This window comes from Berghia stephanieae, chromosome 1 (assembly GCF_034508935.2).
Source record: "Berghia stephanieae isolate SIO BIC M18660-M18661 chromosome 1, UCSD_Bste_1.3, whole genome shotgun sequence".
NCBI lineage: Eukaryota > Metazoa > Mollusca > Gastropoda > Nudibranchia > Aeolidiidae > Berghia > Berghia stephanieae.
In genome coordinates this window covers 102,936,747-102,953,787 of record NC_088360.1, presented here as the reverse complement: position 1 = coordinate 102,953,787, position 17,041 = coordinate 102,936,747, and the positions used below count along the sequence as shown (strand labels likewise).

The 17,041-nt window shown below is 34.7% G+C and overlaps 1 protein-coding gene across 3 annotated transcripts; it reads right to left on the bottom strand.

Moving 5' to 3' along the window:
* Nucleotides 1–6,644: 6,644 nt before the first annotated feature.
* Nucleotides 6,645–16,423, bottom strand: LOC144962595 (U11/U12 small nuclear ribonucleoprotein 48 kDa protein-like). 3 transcript variants are annotated; one of them, XM_078895683.1, is made up of 8 exons: nt 16,405–16,423; nt 13,426–13,585; nt 11,584–11,700; nt 10,936–10,999; nt 10,236–10,289; nt 9,388–9,570; nt 8,237–8,370; nt 6,645–7,335 (listed from the first exon to the last, which is right to left on the bottom strand). In XM_078895683.1, exons 2-8 carry the CDS (start codon nt 13,567–13,569, stop codon nt 6,730–6,732), a joined length of 1,302 nt encoding a protein of 433 aa, XP_078751809.1. In that variant the 5' UTR covers nt 13,570–13,585; nt 16,405–16,423; the 3' UTR covers nt 6,645–6,729. The 3 variants fall into 3 exon arrangements, with proteins under 3 accessions (XP_078751809.1, XP_078751807.1, XP_078751808.1); XM_078895681.1 differs by lacking the exon at nt 16,405–16,423 and adding an exon at nt 15,758–15,881; XM_078895682.1 differs by lacking the exon at nt 16,405–16,423 and adding an exon at nt 15,753–15,816.
* Between the last annotated feature and the right edge of the window lie 618 nt (nt 16,424–17,041).

Below are 17,041 nucleotides of genomic sequence, written 5' to 3'. Positions count from 1 at the left end.
TTGATTATTATCATATAAGGGTCCAATCCTTTCAACCAGTATTATGCCAGGGTGATTTAAAAGCTGAAAATTGCGTTTATAGACGTCAAATATGTTGTGGACATGAATTAAGTGTATATGTTTCATTAAGGAGAATGAATATTTGGTACCATCGTTTGCAAACTTTCAAAATTACATATTTCTGATCATTTAAAAATCACATTTATATTTTGGCAACCACTTCATCTTGAATTAATACTGGTACTTAGATTAGAATAAAGAACTTAGACAAAGATATTTGTTTATTTCATGTTACCGTCCAAGAAATGGGAAATGATTGGTAAGGGGAGAAGGAGTAAAATTAGGGAAATGCATCTCAAATCTCAGGCATCATATCAGCTTGGGATGTACGAATAAATATGATAGGGGGAACGGAAGGTGTTGGCTATTAGTTGCACAAGTACATGAGGTAACAACTTATTCAGGGCTGCTACTGCAATATTATAATAAAGATAATCCGTAAAAGGTTGTTGATCGGCGCCGTATCTGCATGGTAGCAGCAACCATATGTGCAAACAGATCACTGAGCTGATGCTAATGTTTGTTCTTTGTGCTAGTTGGTAAAAAATGAGCACATCTCAAAGCACTTGATTGGTTGTTAGGTATAATGAATGTTTCTGATGTTTATCAAGTTTTAATCTACACCGTTTCTCTGGCTGGCGATGTGAAAATATCACCACAGGGACTATACGATCTTTTAGATTAAAAAAAAAAATTGGCGCTGAAATCATTTAAAGTTTTTGCAAGTGGCATAAGACCTTTAGCAGTATGGAGATGATATTTTTTCTGTTACTGGGATAGGAAGTGGCAGATTGGATAAAATCATCTGAAATCATAAGGTAGAGGAAACCATGATTCCTTTTCTGGGCCAAGTATTATTATTATTATTATTTCTCAGACCCTTATTAAAATTATTAATTGGTGGGGCAGCAATTGTGTTGTAATTCACCTTATTTATTATGAGGAGCCAATGACTTGTCCAACGTTGCTGTTTGTTTTTTTTTTAGGAGGTGGGGGGGGGGAAATTTAGATTTTTTATTTTTATATTTGTTTTCTTTTCGGATTGCTAACTTATAAGACAGTATAAATTGCTTTCTTTTACTTTTACTAGCGTGAAACGTTCCCTATCACCTGTTGAGTTCAAATACTTTTCAGTTTGTCATAAATAAACCACAAATTATAACAACAAAATGTTATGTTCATGTGTTGGGTCTATCTGTACAAAATTACATGTGAAATTTTATTCGTTTTTTGTTTTTTCTATTGACCATGCTTGGCTCTCATGATTGCTTCCTTTATCGCTCTTATAAGTTATGAACAGTTCAATATATCAAATTTTAATCAACGTTTTTATTAAGATAATGGTCTGGAACCTGTACCTTTTTCTCCAAACGTTTACAAGATGTAACATATTATTGCTGTAACACGTGTTAAAAATTTTTCATCCTTTTTACTGGCACTGATGTGACCTAAATGTGTTGCTAGCGCAGAAACAAACATAACCCATTGATGTTTCCAGTTGCTTTCTTTTCTAAAGTTAATAATATTGTTCGACTGTCTGTCAGTATCAGTTCTTTGTCCAGTTTAAAACTCAATTTCCCACCAAATCTGATTTACTTCATTTGCTCAGGGGGTCCCCGATAGCTCAGTTGGTAGAGCACTCGCTTCACACGCAAAGGGACCAAGATCGATCGTGGGTGCAGTCGAGATTTTTTTCTGACCCTCCCCTTGTCCACCTAGCAGTGAATGGGGAGCTGAGTCTGTTAGATTTGGCGGAAAGCACTTTGCAATAGACTGGCATCCTATCCAAAGGAAAGCAAGCAATTGCTATTGTCCGTTTCACGCTATAGAAACTGGGATAAATCCCGGCTTCATGGGTCAAATGGCTCTGAAGGACTTCATTTACTCTTGAGAGAATTAGGGAAAGACAAATGTCAACAAATGAAAGGCATTAAAAAAATATAACCATAATTGCCCTCCTTGCTTAACAGGTTCTTTTTTTCATTTTGTATCACCTCATAACCCATAACTTATAACATACCACAGTGTTTGTTTTTTAATGCGGGTCATTAAAAAATCGGAAATAATGAAAGAGGTGAAATAATGTTCACTGTAATATCCATTCAGATCCATAAGACACACAGAGCGAGATATATCCCAGTTTGTACTGCAAGTTGTGGATAAGTAAATAATCAAAAATAAAAAAAGACATGAGCTCATAATCGCTTTTCCACAGAACCCCTCCTCCTTGTCTGTTTTTTTTTATTTTTATATATTGATCCAAAGTTATGCATTATTCTAGTAATAAGATAGGTAAGCTTTATTAATCCAAAAAAATGGAATATACATTGTATTCACAAGATGGTTCTCTCTCTTGAAAATTTATAGAGAGTAAGCCTTAGAAAAGAGCGTTTCAACCACAATGTTATACAATTGATTTAAACATTCCAAGTGCATAATATTTTAATTTAAAATGGAGATATAGTATTTTCCAAAAAAGTCAAGATCGAAACTCTAATAAATTGATATGAAAATGAAAAAGGTTAATATAAATTTAAAAAGAGCCCGTAATACAATTGTTTTCATAACATTCTACAATTATGAGTGTTTCTACCATTCCAGTGTTCTACAATTACAAACATAGCATTAATCAGAATTTATTGTTCGTTTCATAACTTAATTATTGTAAAGAGAATATTTTCATAAGCATCACAACGGCTGTGTATTCAACTTATTGAGTTTTGTTTTTGTTATGCACTCCACATTTAACCAGTTAACTGCCATACTCTGCAATACTTCTGGAAGTCCCAGTTTGAGAGTTTTTGCCAAGATGAGGATCATTTAAATCAATCAATATTTGAAGGATGAGTATTCTAGCCAAATTTTAAAAATATATGTTTTTCCAGAGTACGACAGTTAACAGGTTAATAACAATGATATGTGGGATTTTTCATAATGCGCGAAAAAAATGTTACCCATCCTTTGACTCTTGATTCCGTAATGCAGTAAATGTGGGATTGTTACATGAAATTATCCGTTGTTTGCCATTTGTTCTTATGATAACTTGCTTTGTTGCTTTATGTGTAAGTTCAAAATAACATCATGGCTATTGTTTCTTTTACGAATTGCCCCTTTTCCTTCTTAAAAGTGTTTCAATGACATGGATTGGGAGTTTATTCCAGTTTCTGCAGTATCAAATGGGTAACAGCAATTGTGTGCTACCATTCGGTATTAAAGAAAGAATGGATTAAACCAAAAGTGGGTAGTGAAGTAAGAATTGATTGAACCAAAATTGGGTATTAAAGAAAGTATTGATTAAACGAAATGTCTGGTTGGGGTTCCTGACCTCCCACAGTGGGCAGGGGGGTACTTATTGTGTCTTCTATCCCCCTATCTCTGTTTTCCAACTTGCTTTCTGTCTTTGTCTTGGAATGAGATTACAGTGCAACCCCGATGTAACGACATCCGTTATAGTGACATTCCCTGTATAACGACATAGTACTCAGGTCCCATTTTATTTTACTATATATCATTAGTAATAATAACCCCTCTATAGCGACGTACATTTCAGCAAAACCCCTGTACAACGACATTTCTGGTCCGACAAACCTTGAAGGTGTTTGTCTACCATGAAATTGTTCGTAACTATTACAAGTGGTATCTTCCATTCTATGTATTTTGTCTACTCGTAATAAGCCCAGAGCTAGTTCTTATTGTAGCCAATGAAAACGCTTCTTTTTCAGCCAATCAATAGTCACATTTGTACAACACCGCAGCCAATCAGAAGGCTCGCCTTTCACCCAATGAATGCCTGTGACAGGTCAACACTGGACTGTTTATAAATCCTTTGTCCACTCTCCATTCATTGCCGGTCCCAAGCCCGGATAAACTACAGAGGGAAAATGAAAAAGTATACATTCACTACACAAGACCCAAAACACCTCCTGATATACACACATAGGAAACCTCTCTGTAACGACATCCCTCTATAACGACACGTTTTCCCGGTCCCGACGATGTCGTTATATCGAGGTTGCACTGTACTTGTTTTGTCCTGGCCCTGGCTGAGAGGGAAACAGTCAAATGTATAGTTTTGGGGATGATATTTTTTTCCTTGTAAATCATCTCTCTGTTATGCACTGTATTATGTTTTGTATACTTATTATATACTAGTGATCAAAAGAAAGTATAGTATACACTTATTTTACCTACAGAATTGGTATGGAATATTGTTCTGGTTTATTCAAAACCTATGTGTAATCATAGTACTATCATTTATCTTTCATTTTGTTAGAATTTGTAACGTTTAGGTTGATCTTGTATGCAGCATATCTAATTCAATCAGTAACGAGTATGTCCCCCGTTCGCTCCAATCACAGCATTGCATTTCCTACGCATGGAATTGGTCAATGTGGTCAGCTGGTGTTGAGGCTGTTCTTATGGCGTGGAACAGTTCTTGTTCATTTGGCAGGTCTAATGAACGAACCTGGCGGCCGATTATGTTCCACATATGTTCTATCGGATTTAGATCGGGGGATATTGCAGGCCACAGGCTGATAATGTTCACATTATTTTTATAATATATTTTAATTTTTAATATTTTAATATTATTTTTATATTATAAAATCCCTTGTTACAATAGCTCGGTGGGATGGTGCATTGTCGTGTTTAAGTGGAAATTTAGGATGTTCATGTAAAAATGGAATAACATGGAGTTGTAAAGTGTGCAGGATGTACCTTGCACCGGTTAGGGATACATTTACTTGAACTAGAGGTGTCCTACAGTCTCTGCTTATTCCACCCCACACCATCACTTGTCCATATCCTCTGTTTGGGGATTCCAAGACACAAGAATGGTGAAATCACTCGCGTGATCTTCGGTAACAATGTAATCTACCGTCATTTCTTCAAATCACAAAGCGTGATTCATCTGAGAAGAAAACAAATGACCACGCATGCATTGTCCAGTGCAGATGAGTACGGACCCACTGACGACGGGCCAACAGGTGATGTGCTCTTAGAAGTTGTCACATCAACGGACGTTTGCGATAATGTCATGCTCTCTAAGTCTGCAACGAACAGTGTGTCGACTAATTCGTGTACCTGGGAACTCTAGCGCAGTTTCAGTCACTGTCCTAAAACAATCCCGTGCGTATAAAACGGTCCTCACCTTGTGTTGTTACTCGTTGTCTGCCAGTTCGATTTCGGTCCCTTACTGTTTGTGTTATTTCAAATCGATCCACTAAGGAATATACAGTTCTCCTTGTGATATTAAACATTCTTGCAGATTGTCCAGCTTGAAGATGACCAATGGCACATGCACGTTGTTCTAAACTAAGACGTGGCATCGCGTAGATTAATGGATGGTATTTGGTATTGTGTTTTCCTGACTTGAAAATAGTTCAAGAAGACACGGATGACAAAAAAATTAATCTACACACTTCCTGTCCACGGTAAGGGGTTAAAAGGTTATTTTAGCACGTGCGGCACATGGTGAGCGAATTTCAGGTCAAAAACAAAAACATCGACTATCGGTACACAGAAAGGCTAATGATAAACAACTCAGTGGAAAATCATTATCCTACGTCAACGGATAAAAAAGTAACGACGATTTTAAATGTGTATACTTTCTTTTGATCGCAAGTATATATGATTTGTAAACATTTGAGTGTGTTCCTCTTAGTGGGGACCTGTGCTTGTGTCTGGATGAGACATTTAGTGATCTCAAACTAAGTACTTTGACAGTGTGCTCTTGGAATCTACATCTGTTTCCAATTTGAACCAATTCCCCTTTTGTCTTCCCTTTTCTTGGGTGCTTTAATTGTAATTCTTGAACTTTTTACTTTCCCATTTTCTTCCTTTTTTACTGACCAGAAACAATACAGGGGTCTTGACAGATCAATTGGTAGAATGGATCCAAGAGAGTTGCTTTGATCTTGGCTTGGGTCCATCCAGTAATTATTGGATGGATAGCTGCGTCTGTATGATTTGGTAGTGAGTACTTTGCAACGGACTGGTGTCCTATACAAACAATAGTGAGCTGCCTTTAATCTACTCAAATTCCAGAGAAAAGGCACAAGCATGAATCCGTATGAAATTTTATATATGTCTAATAGTTATATAAATAGATGGGAAGAACCTATAAAATCGAGAGGTGATTTACACGTCTGAGGTTTGATCCCCTTGTCGAGGTCGACTGATTTTTTGGGATGTTTTTTTTCTTGTATTACTCTTTCTTGCTTTGTCTGCCACCTTTCAAAAACACTTGTTCAGATCTTTATCTTGTACTGGTGCCTGCTCCTTAATTTCTTAATTTGATACACGAAAAAAAAACCCCAATCATCTCTCCCACCAAACGGAAAAAAAGCATAAGATTGACTGGATTAATCTTCACAAAGGATCCAAAGCAGGCTTAGAACCTCATTTCAGAATTCCAGGACAGGGACACGAAAGAAAAGATAAATGGAAGAGATAAATGATATAAAGGTGGACAGCCTTGACTGTGTAGACAGGTCCTCACCTTGTTGAGGACTTATCGTGGCCAAGTGTTGCAATGCAAACATAATTGCAGGGTTAATATAAAATAAAAAGAAATGCCCATCTAATTTTCACAAACTTTCCTGTATTTATTATTTTCTTGGTAAACATATTACAAATAAATAAAAATAAAAATTATAAAACAAAAAAAAATCATCTTTTGTGTTTTTTACTATGCTTTTTTGAATGCTTAGACTTTTTCTTGTGCTTGCTTTTCTTGTGGTGTCGATGATGACGGTGATCTCCATCACTACTAGGTGAGCTGGAACATGATCTGGATCTGCTTCTCTTTGACCTTCTACTTACTGAACTGCTTCGACTGTTACCATCATCTCTTTCATTCAATTGATTATTTGAAGTCTTGTCTTTATAATCAGGGGCATTTTCAATTGATGTTGGCTCATCCTTTATCAATCTTGAAGCAACATTTTCCTGATATTCACTTTGAGATGGTGAATCGGGTATTTTATGGTATCTAACTTTACTCTCTTCCTTATCTCTTCTTTCATCAATTTCTTTCCTCCTATTATCTTGATCATCGTATTTATGCTTTCTCCTATCTCGGTCACGACTTCTCGATCGATGTCTACGACTGTAGGAGGAGCTTCTGTTGTCATCATCTCTATTCCTATCTCTTCTTTGCATGTCTTTGTACCTGGATTTAGATTTGCCATCAGAATGGTCACTTTCGATGACATGTGTCTTTGAATCCACTGGAACAAGAACCTCCATTTGATTTACAATTACCTCTCGGATAATCTGAAAATTATGAAAATTTACAAATATGTATTATGAAAGTTAGAATGCAACACTAAGCAAAGAAAAGCATTCAATAGTCTCTTGTAAAGAATATTAAAATGGATATAAAAGTATAAAAGAGAGCACTTATCACAGTTAAACATAAAAACAGAACGACAGCACTTGATAGAACTAATATGTAAACAAATTATGTTTGACCCAATATTACCAAATTAGCTACCTCTTGGGTGCCTAATGCTCTTGCACTTCTCAATAGCACAGTTGATAGAGCACTCATCTTGCAAGAAATGAAACCAGTTTTGATCCCATATTGAGCTAACTTTTAAAAATATGTGTACCTCTTTTCATCCAATAGTCTGGTAGCCAGACCTGTTGCATCTATTGGAAAATACTCTGCTATAAACTCAGCCTTTTATACAAGGGTAGCAAGCAATTGTTAACATTTGTTTGGCGTTACAGAATTCAGAATAAATTTCAGCTTCAAAAGCCTGTTACTAGCCATGAACACTTGGCAGAAATTATTACAGATGCTACCTTACCAGAAAGTGAGTGCTTTGACAAAGATTGTCCTATTAGAATTTGGCAAAGGAATTGGTACTATCTGTTAAACAAAATGAGGCTTCAGAGCCTCGAGGATCTAAATAGAGTTGCATTACAATACACAGAACACAATCAGTGCAGGCAAGAAATATTGGAATACAGAAAACTTTAAACCATGAAAATCTCAGATGATTCCAAAATGCTTAATTTCTATATATGACAAGAATGCAAATTCTCAAATCTTCAACATCTTAAAACTCGTACTACAAGTCTCCACCAGTTTGAGATACAAATACGCTAAACTTTGTGAAGACTGCAATGGCAAAAAATCCAATCCTAATCTAAAGGATGAAAAACTTACTTCTGTATATGACTTTTTAGTGATATGAACATTTTTAGCCCGATAGGACTGGCGTCTTCTCTTCATGTCCCGTAGTGCTGCCAACTGCTCGAGTTTTGAGGAATATTTTTCATTGTTCTGAGCATCCAACAACCCTGAAATATGAAAATGATGAGAATTTTAAAAAATTGATAACAAATTCTTAAAAACGTATCATGATCTTCAAATATTTCAGGAAAAATTTGTCATATTGCCAGCAGTATCAGTAGGTCACATTATCATGCATGATTGTCAAAGGTAGAAATATTTGATCTTTAAGACAAAAATTCATCTTTCTGTAATCACCAACAAGCACGAGCATTACACAGATATAAGCATGATTGAGATAAAATGAGTCATAAAATAGCAAAATGAGACGGATCAAGCACATAACTGCAAATTAATGTTTTAGAAAAAGATTGTTATTATAATTATTATTTTTTCTTTTTCTTTTGGAAATCCTTGAAAATCACAAGACTACATCAGTTCTGGCAAACTACCAAATTAATCTAATTTTGCCATTTGCATTTGCATTGATGGGAGTTTCAGGTCCAAAATATCACCAGAACTCATTTCACTGAGTACATGCGGGCTAATTTCTTCTTTAATAGAATTTTCATAAGCAGGCATTGCAAAACTAAAAGAGAAGGTAAGGGGCCTTGCTATTGATACGATATCATATACACTGCTGCTATTGATATAATTGTGGTATACGTTTTAAATATGTAAATTTTGTATATTTATTTGTAACGTGAATTGAGAATGAAAATGCGCGACATCAATGCCCTGTATTATTATGATAAGAACATGATATTAACATGGGAATATTTGACTTTCAAAAGTAGTTAAAAAGATAAAACAGATTAATTTTGTATAAAATTCTGACAAGATAATTAGATCTGATCAATTGGCTGGATCTTATTCAATAATAATTGTAATAAAAACAACAATAATAATAATAATAATAATAATAATAATAATAATAATAATAATAATAATAATAATAATAATAATAATAATAATAATAATAATAATAATAACAATTTAAAAAATGCATTTGTTTAACATTTTCCGTCAAGGTGTTTGGCGAGTCCCTTTGATGCAAATCCAAAGGATGGCTATTCTGCACTAACCTTTTTTGACCAGACTCCCCCAGTCTGTGGTCAGAAGCTCATCACTTTTATCCACTTCAATGACTTTGCCTGCCTCATGCGACTTGCCCACCACATAACGATAAATGGCCAGACGATCATTTTGGGTCAGGTTACTATTTTCTTCCATGTGACTGACTGGCAAGGTTCGATGCCCAGTATATACTGTGACCAAAAGAAAAATGGATAAGAACAAAAATTATAAATAGCTTGTTTGCAAATTAAGGGTCCCAATAGCTCAGTTGGAAGAGCACTCACTTCACAAGCAAAGGGACTGAGATCAATCCCGGGTGAAGTTGAAATGTTTTTCTGACCCCCCCCCCCCCCCCCCCCCCCCCCCCCCTGTCCATTCAGCAGTGATTAGGTAGCTGGTTCTGTTCCGTCTGGCAGAGAGTACTTTGCACTTGACTAGCCTCCTATCCAAAGGGTAGCTAGCTATTGCTATTGTCCATTTCATGCTATAGAAACCGGGATAAATTCCAGCTCCATGGATTTAATGGCCTTACAGGACGACGTAATTTGAAAAAATAACAAAAACTGTTTCCAAATTAATCAGTGACTACAAAATGCATCTTTTAGAGAGAAAAACAAACTAAATGTCAGATTGGTATTGTTTACAGAATTAAACCTAGGTATGAAAAAAGTAAAAGGTAATGAAAATTCAATTCATCCAGTTCACCATGACAAATAATTTTAAGTCATATATGGCCAAATCTATTCCAGTAACAGGAACCATTTTTACAATTTTTCTTTTTTAACATTTCAAATTGGTTACTACTATGCATTTAATGCAAACTATTTCCCTCATATTTAGAACGGTGAGGTCTTACCTTCTCCTGTTTGCGCACAATCATCCCATATTATCTTATTCATCAGGCTTTCATCTGGGGAACGAAAATAATGAAAACTTTATTTGATGAAATAATCTGTGCATTACATTAAATTTTAGTCATATTTTATTTTTACGACTTATCATTGATAAAACTTTTCTAACTCATAAATACTAATTGAAAAAAATTAGATAATCCTTCTCCTTTTTGAAAGTCTTTTCATTACCTCATCATTCTATAATGAGATAATTCAAACAAATCTCCAATTAAGCAAATACAAGATTAATAATCTTTCCTCCACAAAATATGCAAATTCAATTTCTAATATCATAATTCAAACTTTAAATAACAATATGAAATTGAATGTAAGCTTCAATTTCAAATAGGAAACAGACAAGATAATTCATCTTAACAACACCACTAAAACATTATCTCAATCGTCTGTAGTGTTTCATTCATCTTGTTTTGTTGATAAAGGGGAAACCAAAAAGGCCCATTTTATCTGTTTTCGTATATTAAATTGAAGCTTACATTCAATTTCATATTGTTATTTATTTCTTCGAGCTTCAAGCAGCAACATTTACATAATTCAAACTGTAAAAATCAAGTTTCAGCATCTAGTCCGCCCATGACATCGAGAGAGTGGATCAGATCATACATATCTTTATATTTGTTCATATTAATAAAATTTGAAACTTACCTAATTCTATCTTGAGAGAATTTTTGCCCTCATAGCAAAAATCTGTATTTGCTAACTGACTTGGCTACAAAGACAATAAAAAATAAATAACATGATAATATAATGCATCCAATTAATCTAGGACAATAAAAATGTCAACTATTTGTTTTCAAGCAACAGTTAGATGGAAGAAATGCATTCCCACTGCTGTAACCTGGTCTTAGTAAGTCTTAATTGACAAAAAAAAAAAAAAAACAAAAAAAAAAAACACAAAAAAAAGAAAGAAAGGAAAAGAAAAAAAAATTTACCCGGTTCAAAGATACAAAACAAATATCAAATAAAAATTTCAATTGTATTTCTGGTAACAAAACTCTTGATTATGACAGGTCTAAGAAGTAAAATGCCCCCTTGGAAAGTGAATTGTTTCCGTAGTAAGATATAAAATAAAATTCTTCATTTCTCCTGTCATCAGTTACATTTTTCTTTTGCCTTAAAAGAGGGATAATAGATATTCTATTTATAAAAAATAAATCGTATTTATCATATTTTTGAGTTGGTGATGAAGAATCTATACAATAATTTTTTTTGTGCAAAGATTTTTATTCTCTAAAAGTGCTCCATTTTAGTCAGTTTATATCCTAATCCTCACAATGTTTTATTACAACTCACCAGCTCATCAATCTGATAACCTGCTTTGAGTAGTCGACATCGCTCAATGTGCTTCTTGAAGGATTTCTCCGGTACGTAATGGTTGGAGTCATAGGGACAAAGCTGTTTTGGCTCAACCTAGTAAAAATATCCACAGAAAAAAAAAAAAAAAGATCAGTTTTAACTCTGTAAATCTTATTCATTATCATCACAGTTAAAAGTAGTAAACAAAAATGAATATAACAGCTTCAAAATAGAACAAAATGCCTAACACGGAATGTTTTGGGCTCAAAACCCTTCTTCAGCCAACAACAAAAAAACAATTAAGACAAATACATTACTAACTTCCAGATTGACAGCAAAGTTAAGTAGTTTATGTGAGTGCTCTTTGACTAGTCATTTGATATTACAATGAAGAACACCAGATTAGACCATGATGTCATTTTAAAATGGTGAAGCCCTATGGATGTGGGTGCCATACTTGTATTCAGTGATGTAACGTCAATGTGTATCCAACTTTACTCAACAAACGTTATAATAAATAATTCTAGTTTATATTATTGTGTTTTTTTTTTATATAAAGAGATAACAGATTTGATCTAGGAGCACAATTGAATTTGTTTGTTTGTTTTGTTTTTAAGAGTTTTACGGCGATGGCAACACATAAAGGTCATATCAGCGCCAGTAAAAAGGAAGAAAATGGAATAGTAAAAAGTTCTAGAATTACAATAAAACACCCAAGAAAAGGGAAGACAAAGGGGAATTGGATCAAATAAACAGGTGTAGATTCCAAAAGCACTCTAGCAAAGTACTTAGTTTGAGATCACCTAAAAGTCTCATCCAGACACAAGCACAGGTCCCAACTAAGAGGAATACACTCAAATGTTTACAAATCATATAATATAATATGTAAACTAAACATAATACAATGCATAACAGAGAGATGATTTACAAGGAAAAAAATATCATCTCCCAAAACTATAACTATACATTCGACTGTTTCCCTCCCAGCCAAGGACTCCGACCAAAGTCAGGACAAAACCAAGCAATCTCATTCCAAGACAAAGACAGAAAGAAATTGAAAAACAGATAAGAGGGGATAGAAGACACAGCAAGTACCTCCCTGCCCACTATGGGAGGTAGGAACCCCACCCAGAGCACAATTGAATTGAAAGGATGAGAAAAATCGGGGAGAGGGGAGAAGGGTAGCAGAGGAAAGGTTTTTAAGTCACTTGCAAGGCTTTTTAACTATTTCAACGCCAGTAAAAAAGGGCATGGAAAGTTAGTGACAAGATTATAAAGTAGAGTTTAGATGTGCTTAAAAGCAGGTTAAGAAAAGTAAGACATTGAGACTACTTCAAACAAAGGAAAGAAGTAAATCCAACTGTGTTTTTCCATGTACTAGTGATAAGCCACCTATAAAAGTTCCACCAAGACAAAAGCACATGACCCCATAAAGTATACTTGGATAGGATGTAAAGTATAAAGTTGCAAATGTCTTAAAAGAAAAATGATATGGAGAGCATTAATCTTCTCAGTAAATGACTTTAGTAAAGGAAGAACCCCCGAGTAGAACCAGATGGTCTCATTCTTGAACAAGTTCATAACACATGATTAGAAAAATGATATAGGATAGAAGAGATAAGCAAAGGTGCAGATCAATGTAGAATCTACTACCTGAGGAGCCAGAGTTCTCCCACCTGAACAAAATTCTGTTGTCCGATCCGGGTTGAAATTATACGAATCCTTTTTCGTGAAACAATTTACATCAGGAACCAATAAGAGATCATAGAGGTTTGTGCAATATATGTATTTTCATTTTTCCATTCATATAGGTTTTGAGAGAGATATCAATTTTCATACCTTTGACAAAGTTTCTTCTGTCAGACCAAGTTTGTCCAGAACTTCTTTCAAGTTTTTCTTCTGCTCCTCTACAAACTGCCTCAAGCTGTTGACATACTGGCATCGCTCACTCACAACTTCGCTAGGAAGCTTTCCTTTAAGCATTTTGATAAACTTTAGGCTGAAAAAAAAAAGAAGAAAAAACAAACCATGAAGTGGAGGTACAATAATTCGTGTTGCTAAACTATGGATTTATGAGCTCAAATTTGTTCAACTTGAACTAAAACATTTCTTATGGGCTTGAGCTAGTTGGTGGCTCATAATTTGACTTTTGTCACGTGCTATATTGCTCACTGAACTGGTTCTCATACTTGTTCATATAAATCATTTATTAAACGAAGTGGCAATTCGGACCCGAGTCTGAATTGCTTCCCGTGGCAATTCTGACTCCTGCACCTGCGCAATCACAGGAAGTGTCGGAAGTGGAAGCTGGGTCGAAAGTGAAGCGTGGTAGCTTCAAAAGCGGTGATCTATTTTCTTCTTTCAACGAATTCATGCCAACCTTGAAAGAATTTGAGAAGGCGACCCGTGTTTGTGTCAGGATGAGACATTTAGGTGCTCTCAAACTGAGTATACTGGTAGTGTGCTCTTGGAATCTGCATTTGAACTAATTCTCCTTTGTCTTACTTTTTCTTGGGTATCTTTTAATTGTAATTCTAGAACTTTTTACTATCCAATTTTCTCCCTTTTTACTGGCACTGACATGACCTAAATGTGTTGCAAGCGCCTTAAAAAACCCCCCAAAAAACATAGATCTAAATATTCGTGGTCTTTGGGAGATTACAATTGTAGTCGCTATTGTTAACGTTAATAATCAATTTGCCCTCGCATAGATAAAAGAGTGTCTTTGTGTAAAGGTTTGAAGATTTATTTGATTTGCCATGAGCGTGTTGCAAAAGATACATGCATGACATATCTCTACATTAATATAATTTGCCATTTGTGGCCGCGAAAAACTGCGGGGAAAGGAGAATAATATGACTTTGGGCATTGAGCGTTTTATTTAAAAGGCAGTATGGGTCGGGCTTTGACAAAAGGCAGTATCTTAATTCTTTTTTAATTTTAACTCAGGGTCTGAATTGCTACGGGAAGCAATTCAGACTCGGGTCCGAATAGCCTTTGCCTTTATTAAATGCCTACTATTTTACTTATATATAACTTATACTATATACTATTTAGATGCACGACATAAACCAATGAGGAAATTAACACAATGATTGGCCATATGGTATAATTCCCCCCCTCTTTTCACTGTCCTATTCTTTTGGACTTTTGGATATATTGTAACAAACTCATTCTGTCAGTCGGTTTAATTTTAATGAATGAAGAGTAAGACAAGTTGACAAAATTTCTTACTCGTCATATTATACACACCTACAGCTTATATACTGACTCACTATTCTACATTAACAGTTATACAACCTCACTATGTTACAAGGCAAAAGCCTGAATTAATGATATTAGAATAATGAAGTTTAGAATTATGTTAAACTTAAACTGCCTTTTAGTATAAAAATAAGAAAGTTGAAACTACATCAAAAAGCTCAGATTTAATACTAGAGAGTCAGAGGCGTTGGCTTCACCCCTCATATTTCAACCACTAGCTGTTTCTGTCACCATGGCGTTATTTGTGAACCTATGTGGCTAATGTTGGTACCATTTTAATGACACAAAATAAGATTATTTTTTTTTTGAATGGTGTATTTCACTCATAAATTCCTGATTACATTTCACATAATAATAATACTACTCATCATAAAGCAAATGAAGTAAAAATTTATCAATTTTATATTTGGAGAACTTTGTAAATTATGGATGAATTTTAATTACATTACATCGACAGACAATTAATTAAAGAATATCAAATTTGATACACTCGCACACTTCTTTTTACCCTCATATTTTTTTCAATGTTCAATTTTAACTCTAAATTTTGTTTCCCATACTAACCACACATGAAATTGATTTATATGAAAATAAAGTTTTTTCCTAGCTTTAAAATGATATCCAAACACTTGCCATTTATTTTATAATTGAAACAAAATAACTGAAAACAATATCAATAATTGAATTTTATCAGTAAGTGAGTGGGCCAATTCCACTGCACTGACTGAACCACTGCAAACTGCAAACCCCGATTTTCCCGGTCGCCGTGGTGCTGGTTTTGAGGCAGCGATCACAGATACTGTAAAATTGATAAAAAATTTCAACAGAAAATATCAATAACTCTGGAACCGTTTGTCTTAGAGAAACAAACAAGGTTATATGTTATTTTATGAACCATCCACCTTACTGTTTTGTTGAGTTTGAAAAATTTTATCAGTGCTCATCTCCAGGTTTCGTGGTTCGTTTTTATTTGTTCTAGTTCTAGTTTTGGGAACCAGCCGGTTGGGTGTTTCATTCCTATTTAGAGACTGAAAAAGTAATCGGTCTGAATTTTTCCTGTGCGGGGGAGTTTCCTTGTTCAAAAGGGTTGCCAGTTTGGCATTTTAAATGCCAGATTCCAAAAATCTGGCATTTTTGAAAACCGTTTGGCATTAGAAAAATCATTTGGCATTTGGCATTTTCATTTGGCATTTTCTTTTCTTGTATATTATACTTCAAATGACACCTTTTCTTAATAAAAAAATTACCCCAACAGGAAATTTAGTATAATTCAAAAAAAAAAAAGAAAAAAAAGAAAAGAAAACACGCAAGCCACCAGGATATGATAGTAAATTGTCTATCAAAAGTGAGTAGTTTTCTTAGTGGGGGTGGGAGTCAACAGACTTTGGCATTTTTTTGAGTGTTTTGGCATTTTTTGAGTCTTCCCCTGGCATTTTGTTGAAAAATAATCTGGCAACCCTTTGTTCAAAAGGCCAAGCCAAACATGGGTGCAGCCATGACGTAACTACGTCATAGTCAGTAGCGTCCAGCGCGACTGGAATAGGACTGATTCACCTATTTATTCTCTGTGTGTCTAGTCCTTTGTCGAGTGAGTGGATCTGCTCGTAACCATCGTTAACTTATAGCCTGACACTGACCAAAAATGACGTCAAAAGACAAGTCTTTGACCACAAGAGAAAACAAACCGTGAGTTGTATTCAGTAGTTCAACCAATGGAATCCCTTGCTTCCTTGAGCTCTACTAACGACAACTCACTAGACGGTGCAAAAACCTAAAAAAAAAAAAAAAAAAAAAAAAAAAAAAAAAAAAAAAAAAAAAAAAAAAAAAAATGACGTCAAACTATAAGTCCTAGTGGGTTCTAGTGTCAGGCTATAAGTTAACGATGGCTGCCATCTGCTCCATTATCATCTATAAAACGGATCTGCACTGTCAAATCAGATGCTGCTGTTGTTGTTGCGGTCAATCCTTTGCATAGGATGTCACAATCTGGAACCTTTCGATAGGCCTATATTAGGATAAAATAAAAGAAATCTATGGATGGAATGAATAATTAGATTTTTTTACAGGTGTTTGATGCAATCTTAAAAAGGCTAGTTCTTCAGAGCAATTCGTCTCAAGAAACCGGAGTGGGTCCCATTTTTATAACATGAAACGGATAATAGAAATTGTCTGCTATTTAATTTTGGATAGG

Coding starts and splice junctions, on each gene's coding strand:
- LOC144962595 (XM_078895683.1), bottom strand. CDS start 13,569: ATGCTTAAAGGAAAGCTTCCTAGCGAAGTTGTGAGTGAGCGATGCCAG. Junction 9,571..10,235: donor TTGTGCGCAAACAGGAGAAG/GTAAGACCTCAC, acceptor TTTTGGTCACAG/TATATACTGGGCATCGAACC. Junction 7,336..8,236: donor CTAAAAAGTCATATACAGAA/GTAAGTTTTTCA, acceptor CATAATTTTCAG/ATTATCCGAGAGGTAATTGT.